Source organism: Xenopus laevis, chromosome 1S (genome assembly GCF_017654675.1).
Source record: "Xenopus laevis strain J_2021 chromosome 1S, Xenopus_laevis_v10.1, whole genome shotgun sequence".
NCBI lineage: Eukaryota > Metazoa > Chordata > Amphibia > Anura > Pipidae > Xenopus > Xenopus laevis.
Window position 1 is genome coordinate 2898346 of NC_054372.1, and position 15891 is coordinate 2914236.

Genomic DNA, 15891 nt, shown 5'->3' on the forward strand with positions numbered 1-15891 from the left:
ATCTTATGTAACTGCACAGTGAGCTATACTTACCAGTCGCAGGGGAGAGATGCGCACAATATGGAGTCGTTCTGGCCGTTACATCTGACGTGGATATTATATCCTTCTCTCTACTGTCAATAAAGATCTCTGCAGAGAAGGTTGTTATGGCTGGGCTCTCCGTGGTTATCTGTGTGGTTGCATCATGTGAGGGAATGCGGCTGAACTGCACAGTTGCTGCTCTCTCTGGTGTAGTGAGGGTACTCGCAAGTAATTGAATGCCACTGCCACTTGGCTTTGTGTGAAACTGTGGGGAAGATGATATCAGTTCTTCATCAACACAATCTTGTTTTATTAATGCCCCCTCCTTCCCCTGCAAGTTTGTAGCACGTGATGCGGAGAGATCAGGTTCCTCTGACTGGAGCTTGCCATTAGCCACGTCATTAACCCATGCAGAGCCACTGGAGAGCTTCGGCCCAAAATCAAGTTTCTTGCAGTCCTCCTGTTTGGGGGAGATTTGAACATGAACACAAGATATGGCTTTTCTAGCTGGAGATGAAGCAGTTGGACTGGAACTGGATGGAGTTAAAGGCTCTGCAGAGAAATGGACTCTCTCATCATTCTCTTCTGTAAAATCTGGACGTTGTCTATCTGCATGGCCTGAATGGAAGCTCTGATTTAAGGAAACAGACAGAGGAACAACCTGAATGAAATCAGGGAGGCTGTGGGTAGTGATTTCTGGTGCCAGAGATATAATGTTGCCTGGATGTTCAGGGCTGCTCTCATTCTCAGTGCTTAGTGCAAAACTGCTCTGTGCATGATGGCCGCATTCTGATGAGTCAGGGCTGGGACTCTGTTGCCAATGTCTATGTTCCAGCTGGGAGACGGGTGTATGTTGGGCATCCAGTACAGCTGTGCAGTTGTCTGAGATCCACTCGGCTGTTGCAGTGGGGGTCAATTTATTAGGATCAGCCCCATCATAAGTGCGTGCTTGCACAGCAGAGGAAATTTCTGCGGGAGACCCCCTTTCTGAACTGGAGGAAAGGGAAAGAGGGGAGCTGCGTTTGTGTGATGAAAAGGTAATGGATTTTACCGGCTTGGAGAATTCCAGACTTGACTTTGGACTAACAGGAGCCTCCTGCTGGCTCAATTTCCCCTGTGTGGCTTCTGTACAGTGCAAATCTGTCAGCTGCAGTGGCACAATGAACTCTCCCAACAGGCCAGACTTCTCTTTCACAGACGTTTCACCATTCCCTTTGTAGAATGTTCCAGTAGCTGTAAACGGCGCCAACTGTTCCAGAGTGTTTTCGATCACCTCAGGCTGTGTCCTCGGATTGCTTTGACTGAGGTCAGGTGATGGAGTCGGGCATAAATAAAACGGTTCTGACTTCAGCCATAGGTCACATGCCATCCTGTCAGCATTCACATGGGAGGCATTCTGCAAGTACAAACAGTATTTACTCACATGGGGATAAAACTGGAAAAATTAATGGTCAGTTAAAAGTACTTGAGGTCGGCTCCAGTGCATCTAGTCAACCAATGACCTATATTTATAGGAGAATGTAACAACAGCCATAAAGTTGGCTGCAGTATAGTACCACAGCAATATGTTTGATTTCAAAAAAACAGAGCAGTAAATGTTGACTGCTGATTGGTTGCCATTGGTTACTAGACCTGGAACAAACTTAGTGCCCCTTATTACACTGCCACCTTATTTTGTGTGTATGTTTCTTTAACCTTCTATGATGACTTTATGGGCAGTCCTGGACTGGCAATCTGTGGGTTCTGGCAAATGCCAGAGGGGCTGCTATAAGGTCCCATTGAAAGTCAGTATTTAGTGGGCTGGTGGGGAGCTGTTTGGGCCTCTGTGTACCTGAAATGCCAGGGCCTATTTTAATTCTCAGTCCGGACCTGTATATGGGATGCTAGAAAAATGGGATATAGCTCATACTGAAATGGGACTATATATGGGGGGCATATTTAGAGTACGGAGAATATAAAAGGACTAGAGCGGAATGATTTCCGATGCAGATTTCTGCCTAGTTCTGAGTTCTCCAGTAATGAGCCCCTCCCTGCACATCGTGCCCATCAGCCTGAATAGATGTTTAGTCTCCGCTGCATTATCTTTAGACTCATACGGAAGCACAATTGTCTTGTTACTGTTGCTCCAGGCATTCAGGGAAGCTTTGTGCTTTATGTAGGTTTCAGGTGCTATAAAAATACTGCTTTCAAGCCGCAGTGTGAATGCAAAAAAAAAAATCAATAAAGATAAGGGATATAAATAAAGCTTCCTGCTCGCAGTGCCAAGGCCAAGTATGTGCTGCTTTGTAGCTGAAGCTGCTGCTGCCTGAAATAGCTCATTGTTACTGAAATGTCTTACCCTTGGCATGGTAACAACTAACCTTTACTGGTTACGCACCTCAGTACAGGAACGGCTGCCCTTGATTGGTTATATACACACCCACTGCTCAGGAAAGGCTGTCCTTCACTGGTTAAACCCTCCCCTTGTTAAGGAAAGGCTGTCCTTGATTGGTTATAAACCGCTGTAAAGAAGTAAAACAGGGCTATCCAGCACTCAAGGAATCCACAGTGCCAAAAATTGTGTAAAAAAAAAAAAAAGGTAAAAAACTGTATTTATTAGTTGAACTTAAAAATGTCACATCTCCATTGGCCCTACACGTTTCCTACCCAAGGGGTACTTAATCATGGGCAAATGCTGCCCTTGATTGGTTATACACATCCCCCTGCCCAGCAAAGGCTGCCCTTGATTGGTTTTACACATCCCCCTGCCCAGAAAAGGCTGCCCTTGATTGGTCATACACACCCCCCTGCAAAGGAAAGGCTGCCCTTGATTGGTTATACACAACCCCCTGCCCAGGAAAGGCTGCTCTTGATTGGTTATACACATCCCCCTGCCCAGTAAAAGCTGTCCTTGATTGGTTATACACATCCCCCTGTCCAGTAAGGGCTGCTCTTGATTGGTTATACACATCCCCCTGTCCAGTAAGGTCTGCTCTTGATTGGTTATACACATCCCCCTGTCCAGTAAGGGCTGCTCTTGATTGGTTATACACATCCCCCTGTCCAGTAAGGGCTGCTCTTGATTGCTTATACACACACCCCTGCCCAGGAAAGACTGCCCTTGATTGGTTATACATATTCCCCTGCCCAGGAAAAGCTGCCCTTGATTGGTTATACACACCCCCTGCCCAGGAAAAGCTGCCCTTGATTGGTTATACACATCCCCCTGTCCAGTAAGGGCTGCTCTTGATTTGTTATACACACCCCCCTGCCCAGCAAAGGCTGCCCTTGATTGGTTCCACACATGCCTTGTATAGGAACAACTGCCCTTGGCTGTTTATACAAATCCTCTGCCCAGGAAAGGCTGCCTTTGATTGGTTATACAGAGGCACTGCCCAAGAAAGCAAATCCTTCACTCATTGCACACACACTCTGTCTACAAAGATTACAGTTTATTACACAGTAATGCTCTGCAAAGTAAATAACTATCTAGGTGGAGGAACGTCACTGAAAACCATGGACTTTAAACACAACATTTGCATGCAAGAAGTAAAGTGAAGGAGATGCCAGAAAAGGTTTTTGGCTCTGAGCCTGATAACAGGAAAAAAGCAGAGACAAAAAGAAAATAAGTCTCAGCGTTTGCCCTGGTCTAGTAACCCATAGCAACCAATCAGATTCTGGCTTTTAAACAGCAACTAGCGACTGCTGCTTGGATGCTAGTTGTGATTAGAGCTGTTTGCAAAGAAACCATTCCACACGAAGAAGAACAACACATCAAACATTTCTCAAGAGCCAACAACTGACCTGCACAAATTACGGAGTTGTTTTTATTTGCTAAAATATTTATACCTTTACCCTAACTGGTAAATGACAAGCAATTGGTGTAAGCATGTCAGTGTGATTTAATGAAAAATAATACAAATAACTTGCTAGAACTAAAAGTATTTGCCTATTTTAACTTTCCCCATAAATTCCCTGTTGCTTAGCATGACTGCCCTTGGCTCTCACCAACTTACTGTGTAAGAAGAAACATAAAAGGGTCAAGAATCCTGCTGGTAATGGGAACATTCGTTAGATGATGCCAGTACAAGAGGGCCAGTGCCTCTGGCATGTCCAGGCATGAAAGTTTATGGCAATAGTCAGGTCACCATTGTACAGAATTCTATTCACCAGAAAACCATGCCAACAGCTCAGAAGGTAAACTCACCTCTCCTTAGCCCTTTGGGAGCAGACTGTGTTGGAAGAATGATAATACTGTTACCAGGATCAGCACAGAAAGTAACATTTCCATATTTATAGGCTTAGCAAGGCAGGCACAGCAATGGAAGGACAAATACAAGAGGTCCTCTGCACTCAACCCATTATTAATATATTAAGGACATTAAAAACATTTTGTGCCTAAAGCTACTAAAAATGCCTTACCGTTTAAAGGAAAAGGAAAGGCAAAAATCAATACCTTTCTCCTTGTATTGTACTCCCCAAGACCTCCTGAAACGCTATGGAATAAATGCACATAGGCCAGTCAAATCTCGAAGAATCCATGTCCTTGTGCACTTCGCTTATTTAGTCAGGCAGGCGCCATGTTAGTAAAGGCTTGCTTTACCTCTTTCTTCTTATTGGACATGTACAAAAAAAAAAAAACGAGCTGACCCCGGAGCGAGTCACCACTGACGTATCGCTCATTAGTAAGCACCGTTACTATTAGTAAGGAGATTCCCAGTCTCCATAGTTCCCAAGACGTTTCTCATTTGATTGGGTGGGGGGGTGCGCATAATGGTCCATGATGACGCGCGCATAGCCTTATCTGCATGCGCGTCATCATCATCATCATTGGGAGAAAGGCAGCGCCCGAGGACATGCGCACTACAACTAAATTATGCCTAATGCGCCTCAAGCAGCAGAGCGGAAGGTGCCTGTAAAAAGTGTGATGTCACCCGAGTCACACACTGCAGTCTTTCGAGAGGGTAGCTGCTTATACATCAGACCAGGGAGAACAGTTTGAAAATTGTCGGTAAGTTCTATGTGCAAAAGACTTTAGTTAGAAGGCTATTTATGGTTTGCCTTTCCTTCTCCTTTAAACAATACAGGTATAGTTTGCCCATATATTGCAATATATTTAAGCTGAAGAACTACGTCAAAGTCATCCCTGGTCTGGCCAGCCTACGCTCAACTTTCATCTGATTCATTAAAGGGATTCTGTCATGCTTTCAATGGTGCACTTTTTATTTCTAAATGACGCTGCAAATAATCCACTCTACCATATAAAATTTCATTCCTGAACCAGCAAGTGTATATCAGTTGTAATATTGGTGTGTAGCTGCATCTCAGGTCATTTTGCCTGATCATGTGCTTTCAGAAAGAGCCAGCACTTTAGAATGGAACTGCTTTCTGGCAGGCTGTTGTTTCTGCTACTAGTGTAACTGAATGTGTCTCTGTGAGACCTGGATTTTACTATTGAATGCTGTTCTTAGATCTACCAGTGAACTGTTATCTGGTTGCCTTCCCATTGTTCTGTTGTTAGGCTGCTGGGAAAGGGAGGGGGTGATATCACTCCAACTTGCAGTACAGCAGTAAAGAGTGACTGAAGTTTATCAGAGCACAAGTCACATGACTGGGGGCAGCTGGGAAGCTGACAATATGTCTAGCCCCATGTCAGATTTCAAAATTAAATATAAAAAAATCTGTTTGCTCTTTTGAGAAATGGATTGCAGTGCAGAAATCTGCTGGAGCAACACTATTAACTGATACATTTTGAAAAAAATCCCCATGATAGTATCCCTTTAAGAATTCTATTGCTATACATTTTACAAAGGGACTATGTTTTACCTGCAACTTACTTGTTGCGTTCAAAGTAAAACTCCCAAACATGGTTGCCCTTTTATTGGCCACCGGGGGGATCACCTGACTATAGCTGGAGCAACAGCATTGGAAGGAAAGCAAAGCAAACCTCTTGGTTTCTTAAGACTGGTCTCCAGCTACAGAACCCAGCATTACTTTAACCCTGTTATTGAGTTAAACACATCCGTTACAAGAACTACAATTCATTTGATGATCTAGCTGGTGTGTGTGATCAATAAGAGAATATCCACCTACCACAAAAGATACTAGATGGGGGGCAATTAGGAAAGTCCACCTTTTCCACTTTTTTGTTGGAGAGTCATTTTGACTATACACCAACTGATACTGGCTATTATTGTACCCAATTAATTGAAATCTTAAACCCTACCCATTAACCCACTAACCCATTAACCTAGAGTATGGTAGTCCACTGGCTGATGGAACATCAGGAGACCAAGGTTCTCCAAAATAAATATTGTTCCAGTTACAATGATCAATATCCAAGACAACATTCCCATATGGTAACACAGACAGAAATGAATCTTATGGTAAGGATGCACCGAATCCAAGATTTGGTTCGGGATTCGGCCAGGATTGGGCCTTTTCAGCAGGATTCAGATTCCAAATGTTAAAATGTGGGAAAGCTGTTACCTCTGGTTGTGTGAGAGTGAGTGAGATGGTTGTGCTCTTCTTGTAACACTCACCTGCTCCAGCTGTGATTCCTTTGCCCCCTCCATTAACTCTCTCTTAATCTGTTCTATACGTCTCCTATCCTCCTCATTTAGGATTGTCTCTGTAATGGAAGAACGATTGGCCAGTTTCAGCTGCACAGAAGCTGTGGACAGAGAGACATTCTGATAAAAACACATGAAATGCACAAATGTCATGAATAACAAATCCAAAAAGCCAGTCATGTTCTGAACCCTTCTCTAACACCGATGCCCCTACCAGTTGGCAATGGCCACATGAAAAGAGTTTTGCAAGACAGAAGGCACTTGTTATTACAGAGCACTTTCATATAAAATGGTAGCAGCAAGGATAACAAGAAACAAAGGCCAATACATGGTGCTCAGTGACCTTTGCTTAGAAATTTGGTAAAACTTGGTAACTTGTCCAACTGCAGTCAAGAAAGGGCTTACAAAAAAGCTAAGGTATACAAACTATACCTGCTGTTCCTGGCCTGCTCTCTTACCCACAGCCAGGGGAAGGAGCTTGGTCCCAATCTAAAAAGCCAGACGGGGAGCTTATAACTGTACTGATTCCTATAGGTAGAATTAAATTGCACTGAACTACTCTTAACTACTACCCCATTGTCCTTAGAGAACACCACAAGTGAGAAACCCTGTGCAGCTTCATCAGATCCGTCACACACCTGATTATGGGGAAAAGACCAGCAGAGGAACATAACTACTAAAAAAGACTAGATTCATGTTGGAAAATAAGATTTGCAAGCTCAATATAAATGTACACAGCACTCACCGCGTGTTCTTGTCTCACCCCCATCACTACTGGTCTGTGTTGTGTGCATCAATGGTGCATCTTTCTTTAGCAGACTTTTCACTCGTCCAGCTAGAGAGTCAGCGGTGCTGTCATCACTTTCTGTCACCTCCTCTGTTACTCGTCCATAGGACAGAGCAGCCATGGCCAGTGCTTTTTCCAAACCTCCTATGACACTTGTAACATTTCGAGGAAGGCCTGAGTTGCATTCAGTGGCTCCAGAACTGGTGCTGGCTTTATTGTTTCTTGTGCCATCACGAAAGGGAGAATAAAATTGCACCTTATTAACAGTCATCACTTCACCTTCAGGCTCAGATCTCTCATAAAGACTTTCTTGTTTTAACTGTGGAATGCTTTGGTTTAGGCCTTCTATTTTGTTTTCCAAATCAATGCTATATTTAAATTGGTCAGTGCTGGCTAGAGAATCATCCCAACCCACATTTACTTGTGAATCTTTGTCAAATTTAAGGCTGCTGTTTCGAGAGGCATCCCATGATAGCTCTGGCAATCGATCATCTTTCAGGTTTGTAAACCTGCTTTCCAATGCAGCAGAAGCTATGGAGTCACCTGATTTCAGCCACATTGGTGAAGAAGAGCCAGAAATGCCTTTAACCTGAGAAGCCGCGTAGCTATTACCGGACTCATTCAAACCAACAGTGTCAGCTTCTGCCAGCAGTTTGCGTATCTCATTCAAAGTCTTTGCACCAACAAAAGAATCATTTACAGAATCCAAAGCTGAATTTTGCAAAGGGATACCAGATATGGACCCCAAGTTAAATGAAACTGCAGAGGCAGGCTTCTGCAAGGGGTTTCCAGATACTGATGCTGAGCCGAATGGATCTGCTGAGGCCAAAATCTGCAAAGGGATCCCAGATACTGATGGCAGTCCAAATGAATCTGGAAACGCTGGCTTCAGCATGGGGATCCCTGCTACTGAGCTGAATGAATCTGCTGAGGCTGGCTTCTGCAAGGGGATCCCAGATACTGAGTTGAAATAATCTGCTGAGGTTGGCTTCTGCAAAGGGATCCCAGATACTGAGTTGAAAGAATCTGCTGAGGCTAGCTTCTGCGTGGAGATCCCAGATACTAAGCTGAAATTATCTTCTGAGGCTGGCTTCTGCAAAGGGATCCCAGATACTGAGTTGAAAGAATCTGCTGAGACTGGCTTCTGCATGGGGATCCCTGCTACTGAGCTGAATAAATCTGCTGAGGCTGGATTCTGCATGGGGATCCCAGATACTGAGCTGAATGAATCTGCTGAGGCTGGCTTCTGCATGGGGATCCCAGATACTGAGCTGAATGAATCTGCCGAGGCTGGCTTCTGCAAGGGGATCCCAGATACTGAGTTGAAATAATCTGCTGAGGTTGGCTTCTGCAAAGGGATCCCAGATACTGAGTTGAAAGAATCTGCTGAGGCTAGCTTCTGCGTGGAGATCCCAGATACTAAGCTGAAATTATCTTCTGAGGCTGGCTTCTGCAAAGGGATCCCAGATACTGAGTTGAAAGAATCTGCTGAGACTGGCTTCTGCATGGGGATCCCAGATACTGAGCCGAAAGAATCTGCTGAGGCTGGCTTCTGCATGGGGATCCCTGCTACTGAGCTGAATAAATCTGCTGAGGCTGGATTCTGCATGGGGATCCCAGATACTGAGCTGAATGAATCTGCTGAGGCTGGCTTCTGCATGGGGATCCCAGATACTGAGCTGAATGAATCTGCCGAGGCTGGCTTCTGCATGGGGATCCCAGATACTGAGCTGAATGAATCTGCTGAGGCTGGCTTCTGCATGGGGATCCCTGCTACCCAGCTGAATGAATCTGCCATGGGTGGCTTCTGCAAGAGGATCCCAGATACTGAGCTGAAAGAATCTGCTGAGGCTGGTTTCTGCAAGGGGATCCCAGATACTGAGCTGAATGAATCTGCTGAGGCTGGGTTCTGCATGGGGATCCCAGATACTGAGCTGAATGAATCTGCTGAGGCTGGCTTCTGCATGGGGATCCCAGATACTGAGCTGAATGAATCTGCTGAGGCTGGCTTCTGCATGGGGATCCCAGATACTGAGCTGAATGAATCTGCTGAGGCTGGATTCTGCATAGGGATCCCTGCTACTGAGCTGAATGAATCGTCTAAGGCTGGATTCTGCATGGGGATCCCGGCTACCGAGCCAATAGAAGCTGCCGAGGCTGGCTTCTGCAAAGGAGTCACAGATACTGATGCCATGCCTAAGAAATCTGTAGCTTCAATGTCAGATGTATTGGAGAAATGCTGATCCGGACTAATAGTTTTACATTTAAAGTGATCAAGGAGTTGCTTAACCATATTTAACGACTCAGCATTTTCCATGCCACCTTGGTGCTCCATGGATAAAGGTGGAGCTGCACCGATATCCACAGCCTGAAACTCACTGGCCAGTATCCCTACGGCTACTTCCTTCAGACCAGACTGAAGATTCTCATTATCTTCTCCAAAACGTTTGGTCATATCATACTTGCTAACTGGTCTATCCCCAGTAGATCTTGAGCTAAACTGGGAGAACATTTCAGCTGGCAAAGGAGAATCCAGACCAGCATCTGATCCCATGGGAATCGACACACTTGTTGTAGATGCAGTCGAATAGACGCTGGATTGAGAGATGTCAGCTTCACTCTGAGAGCCTCCTAAACCAAACAAGTTCATTACAAATTATATTTTATAAAGACAGAAATAAATGTGAGTATGAAACATAAGTTATATTCAGACAAAAGATATAATAAGAGTAAACAACATTTAAGTTGTTCAGAAGAAAACAAAGGGTTGGATCTCAGCATTACAGTAGTGATAATCACTGAGCCTTTATGTCACCCACATGCCTACAAAACCATTCAGGAACCACACGGGAGAACAAATTACCTTCCGAAAAACGCATGCTTCTGTTTGGAGTGGCTGTCGACCCTTTTATTGTCCTCAGTTCAGAAGGTGAAAACTCATGTTCTCTAATTGGTCCTTTTGGAGCAAAGGGTGTTAGTATGGTGGAGGGCGACTGGTCTATGCCAAGGTTGCGGAGATAAGTCTGCAATGTACAGAAAAAACACCATATACTACTAACTTTTCATCATAATTAACAGCCCTGCAGCATAACTAGCCATAACCATATCAAAAAAGTTTTAATTCATTTTGATTTCAGGAATTACTGTATGCCTCCCCAAAAAATCAACTCCAACTGGGAGCGTGCAGTAGAACAAGAGCTAAACTCAAGGCAATAACATGTGACTTTTACATTGTAAGAAATAAATGACAGCACCATTTCTGTTAATAATTACATAATAATAACAAGGAATGGTATTTACCGGTATCCTTTCTTCAATGTTGATTTCTTTTAGCTCCTCTGGTGTTTTAACAGACGGTTGCCAAAGAGGGACAAAATTGTCTACTTCTAAACTAGTCAGCGAATGCATCTGGTTTGTGTGACCACTCGAACATGAACTACTTAAGAATTCATTATCTGGAGAAACATCGCTGAAGCGATCCATTGCCATGGTGCTGCTACCAACATCTCCTTTCAGCTGCTGTGTTTGAGAGGTTCTTTCTTGACCGCTGCTTGGCTTTTCAGTAGTCTCTTTATTATCAACAGGCTGCTCTAGAGATTTGTAAACCAGAGAAGAATCCAGAGGAACTAAATTGTAAGAACCAACTTTCTGCACATCATTTGATTCAGCGACCCTGCCGCTGCCCTGTTTCACTGATATGACCACTGCACCTTGAGTATCAGTGTCTGCACTTTCTGTGCTTCTCGTTGGTACAGTAGTACAAGACTGGGACCTAATAAGTTGAGGGTTGCCAGAATGCTCAGTCTCGGTGGCAGTCAAGTTATTCATGGACCCCGTTCCCCGAGACAAGGTAAAAGGTCTGCTTTTTGGCAAAGTACTGTCTGATTGCTTGGACAGCATGCGGTTTAAGGAGTCTGCCACTGCATGATAGGCTTTCTTTTTAGGGGATATGCCTGTCAAGCCACGAAGAACTAAAGCATCAAAGGACTGGTTGGTGTTCCAAGACCCAACCTTTTCAATGTAGTTAAGACTTGGGAGTGACTGAATCCTGCGCCTATCTGGGGACAGGGACGTTTGAGAATCGTTGCTCTCAGCATAATCCTGGCTACTCTGCAAAGACTGCGGCTTTGTGAATACAGGTGCTGTAGAGGTGTTACTAAGGGGTTCCTCTGTTAAATACATGTTAGACCCTGTAAGTTTGGCTTTAATTTGCATCAGTCTGTCAGTGAGCTTGTTTCTGACAGTTATCCCTGTAAATGTTCCGGGAGTGGACTGAGAGATAGGATAAGCCAGTCGCCCAATGAATGAGCTGTCCTCTACTGTTGGGTTTACAGTTGGTGAAATCTCAGAATCTTTGTGCCCCCTCTCAATGCTACAGCGAGAGAAAACAGTCAGCTCATCTGGGGTGACGCTTGACTGCACTTCCACTACAGTGTCATTTTTGTTCAGATCTGTGGAGGCTTTCGTCAGAGAAGATATATCGTGTGTGGCCCCCTTCTCACCTGGACCCGCAGTTGATTTCAATAACATTCTCTCTTTGTACCGTTTCTGAATTTCATCACAAAGCTGTTTATGAAGATCATCTTTTCCGGGCACAGAAGATGGCCCTTTAGACAGGCGTAAAGTTATTCCAGAATGATGGAATCTGTTTTTATTTGGATGTAGGCTTTCATCATCTTTTAAGGTTTCAATATTAAAATCTATTTCGCTGGAATCTTGAAAGGTTTCACCCTCAACAAGATATTGTTCAGATATTTTCTCTGAGTCATCAAGCCCTTGAGGTTGAGAATTGTAGTACATTTGCTCCCCTAAATGTAGATCTTGAGGTGTATACCTGATTCCTGCTATTTTGTTTGAGACATTTTCAGAAGAGCTATTTGTAGAAGATACTTCGCTGCTTCCCAATATACCAACTTCCTTCTCTAAAAGCTCCAGTAACACAGGAGCTGGAATGCTACTATCCAAGAAAGAACCATCTTCTTGGCTGAACACCATGTCCAGATTCTCTAAGGGAGAAGCAGGTTGCTTATTATAGGAGGCTGCTTGCAAGGGTTCAGATTTTGTGTTGTTAGAAATAGTGTGAGACCACTGAACAAAATCAACATCTTCCTGGGTAGAAGGCAATGGGTGTTGTGATAGAACATGCAGGTTTGTGAAGTCATGGTCTCCTTCAGTGCTAAAAGGGAGAGGATTCTTGGTCAGTGTAGTGTTCTCACCAACTACATCCTCTGAAACCTCTTTGGCTGTCAGCGTTTCTGCATCGCTTATTAGCAGGGACTTTGATGTATGCCCAGGAAATTCAGATATATCAAGGGAAGCACTACAAACACAAATAATAAATATATTCAGCCACACATGCAAAGCAATCCAGTACAAATCTACTTCCAACATTAACCATTAGTGCCTATCAGAATAAATGAATCCCTGACAAAACCACCTGTCATTATTTAATAATGTAACAGACTAGCTGACAGTTTAGCCAGATCAGAACTAAAGCATTAACCTATAATACATTTGCCAAAGATACATTACTGGTAAAAGTCAAATATTAACCCTTCAGGACATGTTTCTATATATTTTAGAGAACTCTGAGCGACCTAAATTGATATACTGTCTAAATAAAATGTCAATTGAAATGTGAAACCAAAAAAAAAGTGCAAAGGACACATGAACATATAAATGGGATAATGTGGAAAAACCTAAAATCTTCCTTTGTGTGTTTAGATTTTACAATGATAATTTTTTCCAAAAAAGTTTATCTGCTCCATACCTCAAAGGTGCAAAATCCAATTCAGTCTGCTGGTACAGGGTATCATCAAAAATCTTGTGCCCCTGAGTGGAGGTAGAAATCAGAAGTGGGAGACAAGGAGAAAGGCGGCTGTCCTGGGTCTCTGAGAACAGTAAAATAAAGTGGCATTGGTTAACAACACAAATCAGTGGTACAGGCTGATACATTAGATAGGTATAAGGAAGGGTCGGATGCTTTATTCACCAGTAGCTCCTCCCAGCAGACAGGAGGGAGCCAATGAGATTAGAGGAGGGAAAGGGGTGTTACAGGGAGAGCTGGGAAGTGAATCAGTGGTACAGGCTGATACATTAGATAGGTATAAGGAAGGGTCTGATGCTTTATTCACCAGTAGCTCCTCCCAGCAGACAGGAGGGAGCCAATGAGATTAGAGGAGGGAAAGGAATGTTACAGGGAGAGCTGGGAAGTGAATCAGGGGTACAGGCTGATACATTAGATAGCTTTAAGAAGGGGTTGGATAGCTTTTTAGCAAGTAAAGGAATACAGGGTTATGGGAAATAGCTCATAGTCCAAGTTGATCCAGGGACTGGTCCCATTGCCATTTTGGAGTCAGGAAGGAATTTTTCCCCCTGTAAGGCAAATTGGAGAGGCTTCAGATGGGTTTTTTCTGGATCAACTGGCAGATAGGTAGTTAATAAAAAAAAAGAAAAAAAGAAAAAAGGTTGAACTCGACGGACATGTGTCTTTTTTCGACCTTACTTACTATGTTACTATGTAAATCCTTTCCCTTGAATAAATATTAAAGTACAAAATGTGGGGCTGTACTGCACACCCAGTCAACTTGTTCGAAGTCAAAAGTGCTCACAGAACTGTGCACAGAAACACAGACCTAATGTAGGAACTGCACTGAGCTCTCATTGATGCCTTACACTGCTCCATACTTACAACAGAAGTCATATACGAACTGGAAAAGACACCTCAAAAAGGAATGAATGTAAAATGGCTCTGAAAGCTCTTCTAACCACTTTTGCAGTTTATTTGTTATTTGTTCTCAAGATTTTAGGCGTTTGTCAACTGCTCATATAAGGAATTTAAAAAACAGAACCACCTGCTGTTGATATTGGCCGACTCTCTATAGTTGGAAAATAAATTAAAAGGGTATACTGTCATGGGAAAACAAGTTTTTTTTCAAAATGAATCAGTTAATAGTGCTGCTCCAGCAGAATTTTGCACTGAAATTCATTTTTCAAAAGAGTAAACAGATTTTTTTTATATTCAATTTTTTGAAATCTGACATGGGGCTAGACATATTGTCAGTTTCCCAGCTGCTCCCAGTCATGTGACTTGTGCTCTGATAAACTTCAGTCACTCTTTACTGCAAGTTGGAGTGATATCACCCCCTCCTTTCCCCCCCCTCCCAGCAGCCAAACACAAGAACAATGGGAAGGTAACCAGATCCCTTACACAAGATAACAGTTCCCTGGTAGATCTTAAGCTGGCAATAGACGCAAAGATCTGATCATGCGAATCGAGAATTCGTACGATTTTCGGACCATATGTGGAGAGTCCCGACATTTTTCGTCCGGCAGAGATCGGTCATTTGGTCGATCGGTTAAACAAGTTAAAATATTTCTGTCGGCTGTTGATAATATCTCTGCATATATTGCCAATCGTACGATTTTCAGAGGGAGACTGTCACTAGCTTTGGTCGGACATAACTTTTGTACGATTGCTGTCAGGGGTAAAACATTGGCAGATTTGTTCTATTGTACTTTATTTGATCGGAATGGTTAGTGGCAGGTTGGGAGATGGGGAAGTCTTTGCGTCTTTGGCCAGCTTAAGAACAGCACTCAATAGTAAAAGTCCCACTGAGACTGATTCAGTTACATTAAGTAAGAGAAATAACAGCCTGCCAGAAAGTAGTTCCATCCTAAAGTGCAGGCACAAGTCACATGACTGGGGCAGCTGGGAAACTGACAATATGTCTAGCCCCATGTCAGATTTCAAAATTGAATATAAAAAAATCTGTTTGCTCTTTTGAGAATTGGATTTCAGTGCAGAATTCTGCTGGAGTAGCACTTTTCTCATGACAGTATCCCTTTAAGGATGAGATTGGCTCTTTTATGACACATGAATCAAGCCTTGTTACAGTGGGGCCCCTGATCACAGTAGCCAATAGCATCCCTGAGCATGAGCTTTCTATAAATCTAGGTCTATTGGAATGACATGACAACTCTAAGGGGGTAGATTTATCAAGGGTTGAATAGTAAATTCGAATTTTCGAGTGTGAAAATTCAGACATTGAAATTTTAACCCCCCTATTCGAATGTCAATTCAAATGTGAGATTTATCACACCTCGACCATGAAAACAGTCCTAATTAGAATATTCTCCACCTAAAACCTGCTGAGTTCATGTACAAGTCAATAGCAGAGTGGCATTCAATCAAATTTTAGCCATTCTATTTTTTTCTTAAATAACCTCCCAGTTGAATTGAGTATATTCTAATTAAAAAAAAATTTGACCTTTGATAAATGGGCCTCTAATTGTGCGGGTTTCCTTAGGTTTAAACATTTATGCTATAGAACTCCTTTGTAACTTGAAATATATAGACTAAAAGATTATACAGGTAAATGGTAAACACTCTTGGATAATATTTTGAAACGGTTTATGTAAGTTATACAGCCCTCTTTAGCTAACACTGAAATATACCTACATACCCTAACACACTTTAGGTGAGAAGCTTATTATAGCATAATATGTTATGGTAGTGACTTTCAAAATGAA

General features: G+C 43.0%; 1 protein-coding gene across 6 annotated transcripts in view; it reads right to left on the reverse strand.

Annotated features, from left to right (window-relative positions):
* Window positions 1-15891, reverse strand: part of alms1.S (ALMS1, centrosome and basal body associated protein S homeolog) — a 46774-nt gene that overhangs the window by 19272 nt on the left and 11611 nt on the right. For all 6 annotated transcript variants that reach the window (XR_005964857.1, XM_041579324.1, XM_041579325.1 and 3 more), the window contains 6 exons: window positions 13130-13250; window positions 10660-12679; window positions 10223-10382; window positions 7318-9990; window positions 6543-6673; window positions 34-1417 (listed from right to left, as the gene is read on the reverse strand). Coding sequence is in view for 5 of the 6 variants with exons in the window: in XM_041579324.1 (XP_041435258.1) it covers window positions 34-1417; window positions 6543-6673; window positions 7318-9990; window positions 10223-10382; window positions 10660-12679; window positions 13130-13250 (6489 nt within the window). In the remaining variant the exon portion in view is untranslated. The remainder of the gene's footprint in view (window positions 1-33; window positions 1418-6542; window positions 6674-7317; window positions 9991-10222; window positions 10383-10659; window positions 12680-13129; window positions 13251-15891) is intronic.